At 35.3% G+C, this 22,300-nt stretch overlaps 2 protein-coding genes across 2 annotated transcripts in view; one reads left to right on the forward strand and one right to left on the reverse strand.

Moving 5' to 3' along the window:
• LOC142336137 (surfeit locus protein 4-like) overlaps positions 1-22,300 on the reverse strand; it is a 229,081-nt gene that overhangs the window by 42,707 nt on the left and 164,074 nt on the right. The window lies entirely within an intron of this gene.
• LOC142336131 (echinoderm microtubule-associated protein-like 6) overlaps positions 21,410-22,300 on the forward strand; it is a 143,222-nt gene continuing 142,331 nt past the window's right edge. Inside the window, exon 1 of the mRNA XM_075384709.1 lies at positions 21,410-21,768. Within this exon, the coding sequence (XP_075240824.1) occupies positions 21,542-21,768 (227 nt within the window). The 5' untranslated portion in view covers positions 21,410-21,541. The remainder of the gene's footprint in view (positions 21,769-22,300) is intronic.

Below are 22,300 nucleotides of genomic sequence, written 5' to 3' on the forward strand. Positions count from 1 at the left end.
TATAATGGTAACTGCTTGTTGAATTATACAAGTTGCAGAATTCCTGCTCACAGTTAACAATTTGCAAATAGAAAATTTCTTCCTCAATTGAAATTATGTGATCACCTCCACGGATACAGATGCACAAACGGCAGTTAAATTGCACTGATGTTTCGTCAGTTGGCAACCTTACACTTTAAAAAAATTCTAAGAACAAAAAAGTGGATTGATCAAAACGTCAATTCTACTAATTTTTGGCGTGGATTGATGAAAATGCCAAAATGTTTTTTGCCGTGAAGGTTATATAACACGCAATCTGCAGGACAGTAGTTGTGAATGTCCATGTGTGCGCTGAATGAAACGTTCCATAGAAGAAATTTTGCTGTTAAATATATCCGTCGCTGTCGAAGGAGAAAGGTAGGTATCCAATTAAGTTGAGCTCGTTGTAAGTTTTCAAGTGAACATCAATTAATCTAATCTACGCCATATCGCTACTTGATTGAATTAAATAAGTGAATTTGCGTTGAATACGTCACAGTTTGTGATTTAGTTTCTGATATTGTGATTTAACATTAAATCGAACAAACTCCAAAAGCTGTAAGCACCATGAAAGCTGTAAGCACTTACAGACCTCACATTTGAATATGAGTTTGCACTTTTTACTGCTCGTTGCCGTTGCTGTTGCCTCTCTACAATTGATTTTTCATGATTTCTTATCTGTTGCGTTTGCCTGGCTGTTTACGACTCCCAGTTAAAACTATACTTTATGTTGCGTCCATTTAATAAAAAAGGAAAATCACTTTACCTCCTTTTCTCATGTCATGAAAAATTTATTACTCAATTTCTCCCTGACTATATTTGATTGAATTTGAAAGAGATTATATTGCTAGATTGTCATTGGATATATTTATATGTAGCAACTTTCTGAAAAATTAGTAGAATTGTGGTTTGTAGAAGTTGATTGAATATTTCGGTTGGATTATTTGGAAGGTTAAAACACAGTTGGATTATTTGGAATGTTGAATATATTAGCTGAATAAATTATTTGAAATAATTGGGACCAGCATCCGGAAAAAAATAAGCAAAACAATCATTCCATGAATTGAGAATGAGAGACATAAAGTGGTGACAAGAAAAGCAGAGATGTTGAAAACTGTTAAAGCTAGATCACGGAAAATAAAAATCAAATCGGCGAAAACGAAGGTCTTTTGCACAGTTACGTTGTAAATTCGATTACAATTAACTTACGTTTGATTTATGTCTCAGACAATCGAAAAGGCTTCTATTTTATAGATGGAATTTGTCCTGATTTTCACTCGATTTTACCTGTCCTAGGTTTTGGAAATACGACGATCCATTTATCGCCCCAAACAGCTTTTGAACAAGACAAATAATTTAATTTCACGATTTCTTTCAAATTTCAAAAAAATCTTATTTTCTTTGCGCAGTTTTTATAGTTATGCAATTTATCAATGCTACTCGTAAAAAATTTCAAAAATTTAGCGGCAAAGAAAGTTTTCTTTATCGCAGAAAGCTATCTTTCAAAATCTTTATCACATTGATAATATAGATTAACTAAATATTTTTACCGTTTCCACAGAACTTTAACAGCCTTTTCAAGTACAGTTATTCATTCACTCAAAAGATACCTGTATTAAACTTGATCCAGTTAAAATAATTTCGTTGAAAAAAAATTTCTTTTAAAAAAGCCAAGAAAAATTGAACAAATGGCAGCGAACGTTGCGGTGGCAGTGACCCCAATTGCAGAGGATATCCGGGGTGTCGCACCTAGTTCAGTATTCAAACAGTTAACCTTTAATCTTTTACTGGTGGCCCACTTGAGGATTTAAAAATTTTCGAGGGCAATTAGAGAGCTCAATTGAATTTGCACATGTACTAGCAATTGGACGCGTTGGTGAGCTTAATCTTCACCTCCAAGGTGGTGCTTTAAATTATTTCCTTTAATTACCTGACGCTAAATGAAACACGTGGACTATTGGGCTTGCAAGTCTCGAGTCTCTGTATCTCAGTATAAATTGCTTGGAATTGTACAAACTGAAACTCCAGGAGCGGAAATTTAGTCAATCCAAAGAAACTCCAGAGGATTTTGTCACTGATTTGACACAATTGACAAATGTGGCTCTTGCTAATTCATGTGATAATGACCATTCTGCTGATAGAACACGTAGAATTCGTGACGTTTTTATTACTGGTATTCTGACGCATATAAGCATTAAATTTTAATGCAAACAGACACGACAACAATTACTAATTTCTGCTCCTCTGTTTTAAAACGATTAGTCTTGAAAAGTATTCTTCTCGATGAAGAAGCTAGCACAATTGGACTTAGTGCAAAAAGACAAGGCCCAACACCAAACAATCTTGCAGCAGCTAATATCAGTATGACGAGAGAAAAAACTTGCAGCAGGTCACCGAGATCTTATCAAACAAATTAGCAAGATGAATTCGAATCTGAACAACTAGATTTTCAACAAAAGTAACAACAGAGGAAGATATCAGAGAGGAAGATACAATTTCCTTCAACCTTTTAACAGACAATTTTTTCAAAATCAGCAACAACAAAACATTGGTTCCTATTATCAACCGTTCTTTAAAAATCAGCAACAGCAAAATAGTTGTAATTATTGTCAACTAAGATGCAGCGGATGTTTCTTGAACAGAAGACCAGGATCTCCAAAAGACACACGTCCAGAACAAATGCTAGTTTAAACCACCCCCGCAAAGAGGCACAAACATGGCGTTCATAACAGCGAATTCAAAGAACTGAAGATAAAGCAACCTTTTTTGATCAGCGCATTCTACTAACACAGCTCATTCCTGGCCAATTTTGGTACCAACTTTTTCTACGTGCCTTTACAATTTAATAGTGTGACATTTGAAGCCCATATTGACACTGGTGCTTTTTCTATTGCCATTTCCAGTAATCTCGTACAAAAAATCAAAAACTGCCGTCCAGAGAGAACCAAAGTCCTTGACACTTCTTATCCAACAAAAGTCAGAGTTGCTCATGGACAACGGTTGGTTAGTGGAAAAACCAAACCCTGCAATCAATTGGGACTGAATAATTACAAAGAAATTTTTTTTAAAATTAGAACAAATGAGCTCACCAATATAGGGCAGTACATTCCTTGTCGAAAACGACATAATTATTCATTCATCAAAAAAACTGCTCAAACTACATGATTTACATTGAGAAAAAATTCGCAAATTTCTTAGTATAGGAATTTGAGTCAGAGCAATCTCGTCATTGAAACTGTTTGTAAAACTGTCTTAAATCCAAATCAACAAGATTTCATCGAAGTGCAATTAGCAAAATACGATATCAGTTATAAACTTACGTACGGATCAACCAGCCCTTCAATTTTATTTGAAAAAAAGTTTTTGTCTGATGTCTTCAATGAATCAGTTAGATGAAAACGTACGAACGGCTGTCAGAGTAATTAATCTGAATCCATATTCCGATACTATTTCGGCGAAAACTAGAAATGCAAAATTTGTAATTATGACACCAACTCAAGCATCTAACATTAATTATATTCATCCATGCCTACTATCTTTGATCACATACTCGTTATCAGAAGACAATTTCCGCAAACAAAAAAAATTATGTAGTTGAACAAAATTGGATGCCGAGATACAAATTCTGGTTTCCAACACCAAAAAAACGCTCCAAAGTTAAAAATCTACAAGGAGTTTGGAAAACAATATACGATATCATGGATAAAACTTAAACAGCAGGAACAACGTAGCCCACCATTGGATGCTGAGAATCGGAAAAAATTTCTATCAAAATTCAATTTGAATGAGTCACAGTTCACAAAAAATGAAGAAATGATAACGGGGAAACTTTTGGTTCAATATCATGACGTTTTTGCCAGACACAGACTGGACTTAGGCGAAAACACAGATTGTTTGGTAAAATTAACTCCAGAACATGATCGTCTTTTGTATTTACCAAACTCTGCAACCCCAGTCCATCTTCGGGATGAACTGTTAGTTAAATAAGTTTTAATGGAATATTATGATATTATGACAACACTTCGTTTTTCAATATACTCTTCGCCAATTTTTGCCCAACGGAAGTCTTCGGGAAATTTGAGAATTCTGATAGATATAAGACAAATTAATCACTTACTGAGCTATGACTTTAAAAACAACAACTTCCCAATACCTACAATCATGCTGGAAAAAAAGTTTTTGCAAAAATTGACTGTGGTCAAGCCTACTTCTCAATGCAGATGGCTGATGAATTAATAATGCATGCGTTTAATTTTAGCGGAAGAACAATTGCGTTTAAGTTATTAACACGAGGTTTCACTCGCTCACCAACAACCTTTTGTTTTTTTGTAAGCAAACACTTAAAATCTTATGTGGCAAGTGACAAATGCTTTGTATAATTGATGATTTGGGCAGAGGAGCCACAGATGGTTAACCATTCATTGGCAACCTTAAACATACTTTCCAGTTAATTAGAAATTTAGGCTTAAAGTTGTCAATTGACAAATGTCGATTCTGAATACCGAAAAAAGAAGTTTCTTGGTCATACAGTTTCAGCAGATGGAATATCTCCAAAGAAACCGAAAGGGGAAAAGTTTCTTCAATTATTTAAATTGCCTTAAACACTCAAACAATTTAAACGTTTCCTTGGATTCATGCACTAATTTCAAAAGGTTATTCAAAATCTTGCCTTAAAGTTACATTCTTTCGTTAAATTGTTTCGTAATGACTTATCTTTTCGTATTAATAATGAACACTAAAATAGTCCAGAAATACTTACAGCTGATTTTGTCAAAGCGTACAAATTAGCTTTGAAAATGACTAAACCTCATTTCCAGTTCTTACTTGTATGTGACGAAAGTTTCTATGCCACAAGAGAGCTCCAAGTTTCATATTACATATAGAAGAGCTCCCAGATAGTTGAACGGAGAAAAGCAAAACATATGCATCCGTTGCTTTTGGCTTGTTTTCACCAGCGCAGTTGAAACATTTGAATTATGCGAAAGATTTCTTAAGCATTCAGCTAGCCTTCGAAACCTTTGAACTTTTTGTATGGGGAATTTCAGATAAATTCATTCTAGTTTTGACCGACAATAAAAGTGTTACATCTTTCCTCCGAACCAGGAAAGTGCCAAGCAATCTTCGGAAAGCTGTCGACTATGTTCTTTCATTCATTTTTATTCTGGTGCATATTCTGGGAAAATCAAATGCCGCAGCTTACTACGTATCACAAATTATGTAAATCCTGACACAAAACTAAAACTCAAGGTTAACAACCGCTTTCCAGTTCATGATATTGAGATACAAATTTTGGCAAATACATTAGACATTACTTTAAATATTTTGGCACCAAGCTTTATAATACCTGCAATTACTATAGAACATGTAGAAAACATTGTTGATATTCAAGTTGAGTAGTTTACAAATTTGAAAGAGCCTAGCATAACAAAACTTTCTGAGTATAATCTTATTGATTTCTATGATTTAACTAATAAATTAATGCAATCGAGATGAAGAAATAACAGAAGTTAGATGAAATAGATAAAAAATACAAGAGGTCTTACAATGATTTAAAACAGTAAAAGAGAACGTAGAGTACAGTTCATAGGATTTACAGAAATATCATAAAAATTTTTGTCTACTCACAGTTGACAGTGGTGTTTTATGCAGAAAATGCTTTGATCTTCTATGTCAAAATTACATATATCAAATTTCGGTACCAAAGCAGTTACGAAAAAAATTGATTTGTGGAATGCATAACTCTAAAATGAAAGGCCATTTTGGAATATAGAATACGAACCTAGCTTAATTTTGACGGAAATTTTTTTCCCGGCTTCACAGAGTTTCTCATTCAATACATTAACAACTGTTTAATTTGTCTGGAAGCAAAATCTGCGAATTACTACGTTCTACAAACGCAACTTTCTCCAGTTACTTCAAACGCAAGCTTGCCAGTGCATATGTTACAATTTGACACAGCAGGACTATTGCCAAAATCTGGTAGTTTTTCATTAATTTTTTCAATAGTGGACTTGTTTACAAAGTATATGTTTGTCAACCACTCAGTTCAATTTCTTCCGAAACAGTATGCAAATACCTAATGCATTGATTTTGTGCTACATTCATATATATACCCATTTTAGTATTTACAAATCTTCCGAAACAGTATGCAAATACTTAATGCAGTGGTTTTTGCTATATTCATATATACGCATTTTGGCATTGACTGATCAAGGCTCCCAATTCACTTCAAAAATGCGGAAGGAACTCTCATCACTACTTGAGTTCCGACTAGAACATGCTACATTGAAACATGCACAAACTATAAGAGTGGTGGATAGATCACATGGACCATTAAAACGGTACTTGAAAGTATATGAAAATGAAATACAACAGGACTGGCACAAGTCTATAGACCTAGTAGTCTTCCAACATGATTCAAGTTACTAGTTTAGAATCGGTTGCCCTCAAAGCTTAGCTTTCAATGGCGAACACTATTAAATCCTTTGGACCCTAATAATGCTAACATTCACAAACAGAAATGTAATTTTGGCAGCATAGCAGACGTGCAAATTGAAATATCGACACCATTTGGCCAAAAAAGCCTTACTGAAATAAATATCGGGATTATTACGAGAGAAAAGAAAAATCAGTTCTTTTGAAAGTTGCAGAATAGAATAGTGATTGCTTTTAAGCCCAAAAGTATCTATCGAACATGAGGAAATAAATAACTTGCAGTGTAAGAGAATGTCTCTTTTTAAGATAGAGAAAGTTTTAGTTGGAAGTATCTAACTCATTAAAAAAATTTTAAATCACACTTTATAAACACATCACACTAAAATTGTTCATAGAGTTAGAATTAAGCCAATAAAGCCTCAGCGCGCAGTACAAGACATTGAAGTGAAAAAGGAAAATTTTATTGCTAATCCTTTAGTCCCTGAAATTATGAGAGAGCCTGAGTTGTTTGATAATTGTGTAGACGGAGCTCTTTTTAGTCCTTCGAGTGATAATAGAAAAATGGTTTTTCAAGTACCCATTGACACAAAAGATAATACAGTTCTTGAAACCCAACTCCGCACTCCAGACAGAGACGTTCTTCAAGCAGAACCAACACCCAAAAACAGTACAATCTAACGAATCATCGTCTTTACAATTTTAAACACAAGAATAACAAACGTATAAAAATGTTTCAAATAATTCTTGGGATAGATACTTGAAAAATCGAATTTCAGAACATTCTGTAACATTAAAATCACAGAAGACGGTGTCCGCAGAGCCTAATGCACCAGTATCTAACCTAGCGAGTTTAAAGCTGAGAAAACAGCTGAAAGACAGGCTAGAATTGCACAACCACCGCAAAGTTCAACGGTTATACCAGCATATGTAACTAAAAACCGATGACCCGAATCACCGCACAAGTTGCTAACACGGCCTCAAGGTACGGTCACGTAAGGAAACAGACGCAACATTTTCTGTCTACTTAACTTCTCGTTTGAAAAATTGAACTTTTTTTCATAATTTCTTCTCCTTTCTTACATTCTTATATTTTATCTTTCTCTTAAAACTTATCTTTTGCTGCAAAACTTTGTCCGAATTTATCCCAATATCAAATACACTACAGATTACAGGCGCTCAGGTGCACCCAACACAAAATTTAATTCCAAAGAGTGAATTTATACGCAAAATTGTAAAAACTTGTTCAATCTCACTTTTACATTGTTTCAAAATTTTTACAGGAAAATAAACAATTCTGCTTGCTAGGCAATGTAGAGCATGCGATTCATTTTCAATTTGTGCCACTCACATAAACCTACTATTAAAAACGTTCAAGGGTAAAATACCTTTTCAAAATATTTTTTAATCTTTGTAAGTCAATGTCGATTGCTGAACATTTAATTCAGCTCGCCAATTTGAATTTTAATTATTAAAGACCGCAACACTCTTTCAGACGCCTCTGGGCTCAGCTGGTAAATCACAACTGTACATTGCAATACAGTATCGCAATATGCCGGTTTTAATCTGTTTTTTTTTCGCTCTAAGTACAAAACGAATATTTATTTTTCTTATTTTTCCACCAACTTAATTCAATTATTACCAAATTCTTGCTCCTTCTTCTCTTCGAAACACCTTTTTTTGCTTAAGGGCCTCAAAATGCTTTATCTTAGATTAGAAAGACCACTTGGTTGCCCACGTTTACTAGAAAATATAGTTATTTGAATTTGTTGAATGGATTGATTAAGTGCATTTGAATGTTCTTTTATTCCTCTAGAAGTTTTTGACGAGGCATCACGCTTTATTGCCTACTCACTTGAACCGCGGGAACCTTGAATTGCAAGCAGTTTTTTCTACGCGGAATTTCTTTATCTATTTCTATAGTATTGTAAGGCTTGTTGAGCTCGTTCAATATCTGCTTTATCACATGCCTCCCAACACAAGACCAAAAACAGGCCTTTTGTACAAGTTATAACAATGTGCACACAAATTGCGGGTTAGTATAGGAATTGTAAAGATTGCGGAATGTAAAATTTGATGCTATCATTGGATTGTGAACTTGCAGACGGCTAACCAGCTTTAACATAGCGAATAAAGTTCAAAACGTTACGAATATGTTTCTCCAACATAACAGATTTCATACAACGCTCACAAATAATGAAATGTTTTTTTTCAATGGGTGTGTATGATATGGAATCTTTACCATCGGTTAGCACATGAGCCTCAGTAGACCTCGGGTTAAATTGAAAAAGTGCTTCAAAATTTGAAAATGTAAGATTGGTAGGAAGTTTGAGTTTTACTAGTGACACTGAAAACTCATGCAAGTAGAATACGAATTTAACTTTGATTCAGTAAAAAAATATTTCTGATAAAATTTACATTCACGGTAATTTCTGATGACTTTTTAAGGAAGAGAATAATAATTGTCAACAATTTCGGAGAATTTAATTTCTTGACGGATTATCAACACCATTTAAAAAGGAACCATTAACTTCTAAAAAGTTGTGATTCAAATTGAAATTGAGAACTTAACCCACTCTGAATAATAAACACGCCCAATTAAATAATCTCCGAAACCTTGATTGATTAAATCAGCCTGAACCGCTTTCCAACTAATTGCCTTTTTAACATCTATTATTGGCACTGCGTTCCAGCCAAGAGAAGTAAAATAATCGTAATTAACAAATTGATTACCATATTTCGAAATTTCAGGGTAATTATCACGTAAAAATTTTCGAGTTACTGACATGTTTATCTTAAAAAAAGTGTTCTGATTATTTCAAACTAAGGAAAAAGTAATCAATTTAAATAAACTTCTTTTTGTATTCTGGTCAGTAAGATAAACGTAATCAGACAAGGCCAGCAGCAGACATAGAGGACACAAACCAGAGACTCAAAACAACCCATTTACCGTTGATTGCGCCGTAACTGACTTGCGGAAAAAGAATATTCAATTATAGCAGAATCATAAACAACTATACCAGGAGCCAAAAGTACCAATTTATTTTGGCAGCACAACACAGATGACTCACATGATAATTCTTTTTGCATTCAAGCAAAACAGAGAAAAAGAAGCATGCAGTACATGATTCATTTGAACTGATTTTTCCCACATGAGTTTAAAACTAAACATTACCAGAAGCACATTTTTTAATTCGTTATCATGACCCCTAAACAGAAAAACGAAACTGTTTTACTTCAATATTTGTTAAATATTACCTGCACTTGGCCCCTGGTTTGCAGAAACTTCAGCTCATTTTGAAAAACAAAATCATAAACTAGTTCTTATTGAAAACACTGAAGTCAGAGAAAGTCAATTGACGCAAATTGTCAAACATTTTTTTTACTTCAGATAAAATATTTACAAGTTCAAAGCACCAACAAAAATACTGAAAGAACGCCCGGAACCAAAACTTTGAAAAATCTCCATTGTCGTTATCACGAGGATCAGATTCAAAAATAGTAAAAATTTAAACCTCAAAGGCGCGATAAATATAGAAAAATTATTATGCTTGATTATGTCGAGACAAATTTTGCTGAAAAAGTATTCACAATTTTTTAACCAACTGAGCAATTTTGATTTACAAATACAGCTTGAAGGTTTGAACAATAAAAATAACTTCTTTACCTCCAGGATATTTAACTCTGTGGAGAAAAGCCAACAAACATTTATCTTACTTATCTCGCAGTTCAGACAGTTAAATATTTGATATATATATATATATATATATATATATATATATATATATATACATAAATATATGCATATATATTTGTATACATATATGTATATATATACATATATAAATATATATAATTTTTATATATATATATATATATATATATATCACGTATTTTGTTCTACAGGCTAACAAAGACTTCTCAGATTGGCAACATGTGAAATTAAATGAGCCCTGTTAAACTTCATTTTGTTTATAAAACAAACAAAAATGGTTTTTTTGAATTACCTCCTATTTCTATTCCTAATAGGGGTGACTGTCAAAGAGCTAAAGAATTCATGTATCAACAACAGTAACTGTTTGCAGAAAGGATTGTTAAAAATCAATTTCTGCTACCGTTTCCTAGATTGGACACAAAAATACATCAACCGTTTAAAAACTTATCACTGCTCTTGCATTTTTGGAATCAGAATGAATTTGGATTGGATCTTGAACTTATGAAAACAAGCAAAAGCAGCTTGACCTTCAGTATTTTGATTGAACATGTTGAAAAACAGTGGATTGCAGCTGAAGATGATGTTGAAGTTATCGAAGACTAAGTTTAGAAAACACTTCGAAAGAAAAACGATCTGGGACAAAAAACTCTATCAAGACAAAAACGAGTACCAGCTACGCTTGCTTTAGGATCACTTACAGCAGTCACTGCTGGTGCAGACATTGCATACTCATTGGGAAAGAATTTTGGATCATGTGGAGGAACAGATCAAAACAGAGAATTTATTGACTCTGCTTCAACTCAAATAGAAGAAAATAACAAGCGGTTGATCGAAATGAAGGGAGACTGAACAACTAAAAGTTCATAATTGCAGATCAATTGAGGGACGTGAATAACTTTCAACACAAAATTATTGAAACTCAGAAAAATTACTCCGAAATTTTAAATAAAGCAAACTCGTTAATTCGTAAGAACTCTTAAAAATTGAGGGCTTGCAATCCACTTTTCTGTACATAAGATCAAATGTTTCAATTTCGGACACTTAATTGAATCGTTGTCCGCTCTTTTGATGATGAAATTAAATAACACAGGACCGCAGTGTATAGCTATAGTCTTCAAATTTTATACTCAGTTATGACAAGGTTCAATAAACTAATACCAATAGCTTTTCTTCCAAGAACAGCTCCTGAAAATTGTAGAGGCGGTACTAATTTGGTAAACAAAAGCATGTGAACGATTATCTTTGGCAATGCCTACAAATCACTTCTTAACGACTCGCGAAGCAAAAGTTCTTAGAAACTTTAACGTAGTGGAGGATGAAATGTTATTCGCTTTTGCGTTCCGGTTGTGACAGGAGCAACTGCTCAAAATCTTTACAGAGCTATACTGTTTCAGATGCTCAATGAAGGAACTGATGAATTGGCATCTCAGTATCCTATCAAATTGGATTTTATTGCTATAGCCGAATCAACTCATTAAATTGCTCTTCCATCGCAAGATGAAATTGACAAATGCGTAGGGTCAAGCAGTTTTTCATTATTGGCTTATCGCTTGAAAATGCTCATGACGCATGCCTAGGATCATTTCTGGCTGATAGCCATTTTATATAAAAACGTTTATTATTGGCACCACTTCAAATCAGCTGCAAAAGCCATCAGACAGCAAGAAATAATTTTTGAAACTGAAAGAACTTAGAATTGTCAAAACTCAAAAATTGTCAAAACTGAAAATTTTTACAAGTTGGGACCAAACTTTTGTAATTCCCCCCGATTTTTGGAAGGGAAAACTTGAGCAACTCGATGTTATGGCACACGGTTAGGGTTACCTCTAAGCTACTCATGGACCCACCGTACGTTATTGCATCAAACTCACAAGTGTGGCTATTAGCACTTATACTGTGCAAAAACGTAAACAATGACCTAAATCACTTTTTTGGTTAACCAATCAGAAACAAGTAGCGAGGATGTTATAAATGAGATATATTTGATTATTTAGTTTCACCCAAGTGTTTAATTATGAAAACCAAATTGTGTTTAGAACAATTAGAAACTGTTACCAAGAGCAGTTGACTCTCAGATTAGAATAAAATTTGATTCTTTAACAACTCTAGTCTTTCTTGCTAAGTTTTGCTAGATCTTGAGATCTTTCGAGTCTAACGTAGTTGAGCTTTCTTATAGGAAGTAAGCAACAATACTAGCTACTGGCCTTAAAAACTTCAGCACGAGATTGAACACAGATTATCACCAAGGATTTTCTTAGTTCAATCAACAAAATTAAAGTTACCGTCCTTCAATACGTCCTAGCTACCAGTTGTTCCTGCCAGGTCATTAAACAATCGAATTCAGTAAAAAACCAGGCCGGCGTAATGCTCGAAAACCAGGATGTGATTTATCAGTTTCGCTGAGATTCTTGAGCAGCCGCAGCAGTAAAATTGACGGTAAAGGAAAAATCTCGAAACATTGACAATATAAAATGGATGATCACTTCACTAAATCCTAGTTTTGATATTCATTTGAACACAATGGGGGACAATGACCAACTAACTCAAACAACACTCGCAGGATGTCAGTTGCTTATAATCCAATTACATTGTGCAACGAAAATTGGACCAACCTATCTCGAAATTAGATCTGACATATTTTCGTGTCGCAGTGCTACAATTACTTGCCTTGACATACGTCTAACTGATCCACTCATAAATTTGCTCAAAAAAGACCGGCGATTGATAATTAGCCTCACGTGGCAATAATTGCACAAGCGCGCCAACAAATCATTGAAGATATTCAATTGAAAATGTCAGAAGTGCTTGAGTATCAACCAGTCTCGTTTGACAAAGTTGATGAAGTCGCAGAAGCGAAATTGCGTGATATACAAACAGTTCGTACCAGTCTAAGTATCAAGTCTATGCACAAGCTCATACTTAAGATTTCAATCGTTATTGGAATAGCGTCATTCATAATATCAATGAATTTACATTTTTCATCATCTACTTAGTTCACAAATATGGAAAATGTTATGCGAAACTTGAGATTTGAAATAAGAATATTGCTTCGACCAGTGCTAATTGTTACAGATGATGAGTATCAAAATCTCAAAATACACCCAGACTGTAGAATATTGGAAGATAGTGTTGTAGTTAATCAAACTCAATTATTGTCTGCTCTCTCATACAGTGGAACTAATTATCAATCTTCTGGTCCTCAGATGGACATTAACCTTTTTGTCAACAGTTCACGAACAATCTTAAACAACTCTAAATGAACCAGCAAGAAAAAGACACAGAAAATATTGGCCAGGTGTTGCAGGCCTGTTGCGTCAGCGACTGCAATTAATGAAATAAAGGAGTGAAAGAAAAAAGTTACTGCGTGCTTTACTTGAATAGAGCTAAGAGAGGGGTTTCGAAATTTAACACTTCTGCTATTTACTTTATTGGGCTCAATGTTGACCCTCTGACACCAAGATGGCACGAGTTTTTTTGCTGAAGTTCTTTTGATTTGGGCTTGCACCCGCATTCCAAGAAGAGCAAGGATTTTAAGGATTTATTCAAGAAGAGAGCTAACAAGGGAGAGCATGCAAGCCAGCATAAACAAAATTTCGTTTCTGAAACCACACCAGAGAAACCAGAGAAGTTGTTCAGCCCACAGCAGTGCTATGGCGGCGAAGGTTTCCTCAGAAGGGAAGCAGGAGAAAAAGTGGAGGTCAGACTGGTCCGATGAAGGTGCCTATCAAAGTTGGAGAGTGGTGATGGAAAGAAAGTCTTCACCTACGATCTCATCGGGTTTATAATTGTTTCATTTGAAATGCCCTTGAAAATTCTGAAAAATTCCCTCGTCAATTACCTGAAATCCAGAACATCAGATTATTATGATATGAACTATTCGTGTTCACATTTTATCAAGTGTTGTTGTACACTTTGTCGTGCATAAGTTGTACTTGTGCGTTTTTTTAAACCGTATCTTAAAAGGAATTAGGTCATTTACAATTACTACTATTAATACTACTACGAAAAACCGGTGTGGGAGGACAATAGTTGTGACCTTTAGAAGATTTAGTTTTGACTGACTCTCCAACAGACATTTGTCAGCCGTTATTCAAAATTATGGTTTCAACAAATCTTACTGTGACCAGGAATTCATTTGCTGCTACTTCCACTGCATTTGAGAGGCCTAAGAGTCTTCGCAACAGACGACTTCGGAGTTGTTTATTCTGAGGAGGAAATAGATAAGTTTCTAGTGGAGTTGTCGCCATCCTCGGAAGAGGAACGATCTCATTTGGAGAGTGAGAAGAGACAAAACATCAAGTGCCTTAGAAGGATTGTGCATCAGAGGAACCTCCAACACAGGATGGTGATTTGTATCGCTCTCTGTTAACCGTTGGTTTGGAAGAGTCCTTCATGCTGTTTTCAATAAAGCTGAACGAAGCTTGTGCTTGAAGTGTACCCTCAGGTACGTGTTTTACCTTTTCTGTTTCATTTGTGGAAGTCATAGAAGTCATAATAAGATGGCATGTTTTGATTGTAGCTGCAATATTTACCCGAAACTTCTCAATTGAGCTGTAACAATTGATGTTTATTTTCAAATCTGTTTAAGAAAGATTTAATGAAAAAAGTGATAGAACAGATCTTTGAGGAAGCTATTTACTGCTTCAGCGACTAGCACATCGACGCTCAATAGGATTCCGACGAGGGTTTTAAAATCTTTTCCGAATGAATTGTCTTCTCTAGTTTTGAACCTCATCAATTTTTCATGGGAAAAAAGATTTTTCCCTCACGCTCTTAGACAAGCAATTGTTAAACCTCACATTAATCTTGACCCTGAGGATTTTGCAAACTATCGACCAATATCCAACCTCAGTTATAAATCGAAGTTATTAGAAAGATCATCTCTTGTACAACTTACCGATCACCTCGAGAGCAATGCCTTGTTCTGTGATTTTCATAGTGCCTTTAGAAAATTTTATTCAACAGAAAACGCGCTACTAAAGGTCACAAATGACATGTTACTTAGTTTGGAGCTAAAAAAGAGCACTTTTTACACTGGACTCAACCTATCGGCAGCCTTTGATACACTGGATCATGAAATACTTCTATCAATCCTTGAGGTTAGCCTTGGATTCCGAGGTTCTGTTCTGTTCTCTAAAAAGCTATCTGAGTGGTTGATCTCAAAGAGTATTGATAAAAAAGATGTTTTTGGAACAGGAAAAATAACTGGGGTTTTAGGCCCACTACTTTTCTCCTGGTATTTGCTGCTATTAGAGCTCATAAATAAACAGATGCAAATAAACTATCATTTCTATGCTGACAATACCGTTATTTATTTTGTCTATGATAAAACGGTGACTCAGGAGAAGTTTGGTTTGATTATTAGCACCTTACAGATATGGTTTTGTGCCGCCGAACTGACATTGAATACCCAACAAACAGAATTTATAAAAGCAGTGCGAAATATTTTATTCAATGCCAATCTAAAACTCCCTGTGGATTCCAAATTTTCGAATCATGTGAATTTTCTTGGCTTTAATCAAAATGACAAACTTTTATTTTCAAACCAAATCAGCTCAGTTACTTCCGCCTGCTAATATATGCTACGGAAGATCTGTTCTCTCAGAGACAAAGTTGACAACGTTGTCTTAATTGAGTTCGTAAGAGTTATGATTATTTCGCGGCTTGATTACCGCAATTCACTTTACTATGGATTACCTGCTCTAATTCATGGGAAGTTACAACGGATAATGAATTGTGCATGCAAGCTGATATTTGACTGTCACCCGGAACACACACTCCAATATTCATCAAGCAGCTACATTGGTTAGCTGTGCAGAAACGTGTATTGTTCAAAATTTTGCTTTTTGGTCCTCGCCTAATTCGTCATCCTCAACGAGTTCCAGGTTATCTTAGCTCTCTTGTGTCTCGCATTGATATAGTTACAAGAAGCCAGTATATCTACAACCTTCAAATTTTGGTCACTAAAACTAATTTCGGAAAAAGTTCTTTTAGCCATGCATTTCTGCATGAATGGAACAAACTGCCTTTAGAATTGAAGCTAATACCAGATGAGCTAAATTATAGGCAGAATTTGAAAATTTTTTTTTTCTGGTTGCTTTATTTTGAAGCACTTTTGAGTATTTAAATGGTGCCTAAACCTATATTAATAATAATCTTGCTGAGTATGTACTTTATTGGTTTTTAAATAATCGAAATCGTGAAAAAGGCAGCCAAAATTGACTTGAAAGCATTTTGAGACTGCAAATGAGACAGTTTTTCAACATGTTTGTAGAACTCTAAAACGTAAATTTAGATTGATGCATAAAGTATAAAAACACATAGGTTTTGGCCCATGTTAATCGAAAATCTCAATTAATTAAATCATTGAACAAAATTACGTGCGTATGGAGAAATTTAAGTGCAGTAATGTAAAGGAAACCAATTTGTCAAATTAAAATTACTTCCAATATATAAAACAAACGTTTTCGAACTTTACGTTCATCGTCAGGTTAAAACTGTTTTACAAATTGTAGAAAGACAAAATAAATATGAATTTACATTTGTCTGAGATGACCAATAAAACAATTCTAGGAACTATTCCACAAAATCAATCGAAAAGTTTTCCGTATATACAATATTAAGCCTATTTACAACTCATATTTACATCTGTTATCAATTTATTTAATAACATTCCTATTCCGGATTTTTCGATTTTGTCCATGTTCTTGTATTTTTAGGGTTATTCTGAATTTGCCCTAACCATAGATATCCCTCTTGTGGAGGTTTTGCAAATTTCGTTTTGTCATGCACAAAATGTTTTTTGCCCTATATATTCTCATCTAGTCAAAATTATGATTTGAACTAATATTTTAGCGTGAGTTCCCTCCTATAGCAGCCGCCCGTGCGCAATATGTATTATCTTTTGTAATTGAGCCTGGTATTTGTTTAAAATACAAGGATTGAAGTTTAAATAATAAGTAGATAAAAGCAGAAGAGAATGGTTTCAAATAAATGAAGATCTAACTGAGTGATTAACTCTGAAGGTAGATTTATTATTCAATGAATGAGTTTTATCCTCAGTTTTGCCCGTACCCAATATTGGTTCTATCACCGTGGTAAATTAACCAAGTAAATACTGATGTGTCAGAATTGTTAGTATTGCTCGAAGCCCGAGCTTTGTCTATTTCAATCTGTCGAGACCTATCAAGATTGTGTCAGTCATTAATCAAGTAATAATTTAAAATTTAAACTAAATCTTTGACCTTGAAACCCAACGTTTTTAGTACACGCTTTTTTTATATACCTGTGATGCTCACACTGCCGCCCTCTCAAAAAGAATAGAGTGTGCCACTCACTCACACTCCTCCTATATTCATCGCGTGTGTTTAGTGCCGGCTTCAGCTTGCTGATATATATAGCTTCGATAATCATTAGTTTTTCTACTGTCCGATAGGCGTCCAGAATTTTCCATTCAATGTCATTCGTGGCGCCTCTACATTCAACCAGATGCTGACCTACCTGTGAATCCTTCTTTTGATGTTCTGTTATCCTTTTGGTAACATGCCGGCTTGATTGCCCAACATAGATGGATCCGCATAGATACATTTAATCTCATATACCACGTGGGATTTCAGGTCTATATCGAAAGATGATTTCAGGGTGGGGAGGCACGATCTCATTTTCCGCGTTGTAAAAATTACTTGCAATTCGAATAGTTTCTTCAGTTTGCTTGCAAAGTTTTGAGTAAGGTTGCCTCTGTATTGTAGAGATATAGTTGGCTTTTCAATAGATTTAGTCTTGCTTTTTTGATGCTCTCTTGGTGTTGTTCCTAATTGGTCTTTACCGCCACTTATTATCTTGGCGATTTGCAAAACCTCCACAAGAAGGATACTTATGGTTAGGGCAAATTAGGAATAACCCTAAAAATACAAGAACATGGCCAAAATCGAAAAATCCGGAATAGGAATGTTTTTAATTAAATTGATAACAGATGTAAATATGAGTTGTAAATAGGCTAAATATTATATATAGGGAAAAATTTTCGATTGATTTCAAGTGCAGTTCGGAGCGTAACAGATGTAATCAAAAACTGGATCTATTCTGTTTAGCTCCCCCCACAGTGTTTTTTATTACCCCCATTTGCAAATTATATGTTGTTATATAGCACGTTACTATGTATAAGGCGGGAGGGGGGGGGCAAACAGAATAGATCCCAACAACCGAAGAGCAGTGAAAATTTCGTCTCTTCCTTTAGCGTTTTTGTCTGGTCTTTGCAAACTCTTGTCCGATCGTGCAATACGGAAATCACCACATCTAACAATCTTTTTGGCTTGTTCGGTTTGTGGCTATTCTTAACTGCCCGGTGTTTGACAAATAAGAGTAGGGAAGTTGTTCGACAACAGTTGGAGAGGTGCTAAAAAATGTGTTCAGCTGTATCATAAGATAATGGTTGGAGAGCAGCAGCTCTCTATGACCCGATAAGAAAGTAACATACACGCCTATCACTTTTGAGGGCTGGTTTTTAGCACATTTAAACACGGATTCTAGAATCAAATTGTTCATTTCGTAAAATGCTTTCTATAGCTTAATATTGACCCTGCTTGAAAGAATTTTAACCTCTGTGTCTGCCATCGAACCTTGTTATATTTAGATTGTCACTGTAAATGATTTCTATATCTCCACTCATGCAAAGAGTTTTGAATATCTAATGAATGCGCAAAATTTCCAATCGACAAGACGACTGAAATATCGTAAATTGCCGAAACATCGTAAAGCGCATACTCGTGTCTCACGAGTTCACTAAAACAAAAACTTTTGTTTTCTGCTCGGTCAACTCCCAAACTTTCAGATCGTTCTTTCTGACGCAGAGAAACTCAAAAACAGTTTTATGTCACTGGTCTTTGACCTGTCCGTAAACGACGTCGAACAGTAGTTGTATTGGCTACTGACCTGGAATGGTGGACAAAACATCTGGCAGCCAATGGAATACGACACGTAATTGCTGCTGTTGAGCCTCTTGGGAGTGAAGACCTCAGGAACGTCCTACTCATATAAGATAGGATCACTGAAGAAGAAAGCATCACTTTTCTTTGGAAGATGAGAACTGACAAAAAACAAAAAAGAGATACTCCGCACGTTAACTGAAGCCAAAGATCACATTTTGGATTGACAACTGTTGAGCGCTAACTTTTAAAATTTCTTCGATTTCAGAGTGTTAATGTTTAGAGTAATTAGCTGGGATAGTTGTCATTTTACCACGACTTGCAATGGTTGTTTCATGGAGCAAATTTGGTACAATTAGTTATTAATAGCCTTTATTTGAGTGGTTGGATTGCGTGTTTTATTCACTGGTAGCCTCCCATTTAAATAGTTTTTCACTTCTATAACTAAGTTTTTTCGGTGTCTTTTCTAACTTGGTATTTGAGCAAAGATTTTAGTTCTATGTTTCAATTTATTAGCCCGTTTTAGATAAAGTAGTCAAGAGAAAAAATAGGAAGTTTTGCAAGATTTCAACCAAGTTTCAAGGCTAGTTTGCAAATGAATGTCAGGCTGGTTCTCCAGGGTTCTGTTTCGATCATTCCACAGCCTTGTACCTCGAGCTGCATCGATCTTCAAGTTGGGCATTTTCCGACTTTTTACTTTTCGTGATGATGATCAATTTCTCTCGCATGAGAAGCAAATTTTGTAAACTTGTTTCTTTTTGTTAGGCAGTTTTTGCTTGAGCGTTCTGCTCTTTTGTTGTAGACTTCTCTAGTGATTTTTTCACGCACTTCTAGATTTTCGAGAGATTTCAATTGTGGCAATTGTTAGGGAGACGATGACAAGGGCTCGATAGCGGAGTGGTTACTGCCTCTATCGAGGTGATGGAATTGGACTCAGGAGTTCCGGGTTCAAATCCTGCCTTAGTCCGAGTGTTTACAAAGGAAAATTTTTCTAGCTACAACCCTGAATTATATTGCCCCGCTTGTCATTTGAGAGCAATTTTTCCGACGTCTGGCGGTCTATATGTAAGTACAAATGCATTTCCGTATTAGGATCTTTATCAGCATAATTGCTTCGCCAACTACATGACTTCTCTTTACAGTGTAGACATATTATACAAATTCATCTTTATCGACCTTAAAAAAGGTAGTTAATAGGAGTTTGCGTGCCTAATATCAGTAATTTCATTCTGCGGTTGTTTTTAATAAACATAAACCATTGTTACAGTCCTAGATGGAAATACAGACCAAATATGGCCTTGAGAACTGTTTAATATGAAACTTTTTATGGTAATAAATTAACGATATTTAGGGCTTTATTCAGGAAAACATCACGTAACTGTAAGGTACGAAATAGGTGCGTGACAGCATCAGAACTTTCACGTCTTTGAAACTGTACGATTTCATGCCCATAAAATCAAAGTTGAGTGAAGAAATATGATTTTTGTGCAATGTTGATGGAAAAAATACACCTATGTACTGCCCTTGCAGGGAAAAGTTATTGCTCTCAACTGAGCAAATGAGCGTTATACCCACACAACGAAATGTATGCTTTCACGTCGAAGTTTTGAAATCGTTTGCTAGGAAGTGAAAGCTTTTAACAAATCTATCTGCACTGATGGTAACACTCGCCTTTAATCGAAGCAAATGGCTTTTGTGTGCCTAGATTCAGCTGAAATTTGGGGTCTTTCCCATTATAGCTCCCCTCCCCAGCTTTGTGGTCAAATAACCAATAGCCCCCTTAATCATAGTAATTATAACATAATGGGGGGGGGGCTATAATGAGAAAGACCCAAAATTTGTTCGACGTAAAATTTTTTAATCCGTTGGCCAAGTCATGACCGAAATAAGCCAAGGATGCCTACAAATATTCTGCAATTAAAATTGTAAAATAGCAACAACGGATATTGGAAATTCAAAAAAAAGTTTTGTTGCGACCGTGGCAACTAGAAACAAAAATCTCAGGAAAAAAGAAGACATACTGACGCAAACGGGCTGCCGTGGTTCTAAACGTTTAACCGAGGTTGATAATTCCTAATTATTGTAGTATTAAATTCAATACTCGCGTGGCTCAAGAGCCTAACAAATTTAAGTTTAAAATGCAATCCGTTTTTGCGGTAATTTTATATAGTCTGCTGATGTTTCATAATGAGCGCTCACTGTAACGTCCATTGGGGGTTTCATAACGCCTTGGACTTTCATTATGGTATATTTACCATGATTGGGGGCTATAGGCTTTTTGATTACTAAGATGGGGGCTATGATGTGGAAGACACGTACATTCGACTACCATCATGGTAGCTTTCATTTTTGCTAGCTCCTATCTTGTATAATTATTGGTAAAATTACCTTTAGATAAGCTGCATCTTTTAGATGGTTTGATTCATTATCTGATCTTTACATTGTCAGATCAATGGATAGGCTGGCTCCTAACGGTCATTTGCGTTTGGAATGGGTCTACGGTTACAGGGGACACCAGTGTCACAATAATTTATTTTACACCACAGATGTGGACTGCGAAAGCGAAACAAAAGGCAGTGCCCAAAAGATTGTTTATTTTGTGGCTGGAGTTTGCATAGTGTATGATGTATTGAAGCACAAACAGAGTTTCTTCTTGGGACACACCGATGATGTGCTATGGTAAGGAAGTTCACGTATTCAAATGGTTTGGTTCTATTTTCCCCCTTAATTTAAGGTTTCGGCAGAAATAATTTAGGTTAACTCTCTTGTGCCTTTATAGTATATTTGCGGTTCATCATTTACCTGTATGTATTCTTCATTGGGGAGGAGTGTGTTTTTCATTTTACGTCTTCTTTTAAGCTGAACAAATTAGGACAGAACAGATTGCCCATGTGTATATTGTTTTCCCCAAGAACCCGTAGCTGCAGCACATTGGGTTGTGCAAGCAGATTAAGGCCCACCGAATGATCGTCGCCTCGTTTATCTGCAGAAAAGCTCTGGATGTAGTTATTCAGTGATTGAGTTGAAGCCTTCAAACAAAGCCGATTGTGAGGGTCACGTTAGGGATCAACTGCGTGAATCAGACTGCGATGGAGCAATTCCCCCTCTGATTGAGATTTTTAGTAATTAGGCATCTCGTCGTCTTATTGGCTTTGGGATCTTTTCCATTGCCTCCCCCCCCCCATGTACGTGCATATTATTTGCACCCCCA

The sequence above is a fragment of the Convolutriloba macropyga genome, chromosome 1 (assembly GCF_964194025.1).
Source record: "Convolutriloba macropyga chromosome 1, txConMacr16.3, whole genome shotgun sequence".
Lineage (NCBI taxonomy): Eukaryota > Metazoa > Xenacoelomorpha > Acoela > Convolutidae > Convolutriloba > Convolutriloba macropyga.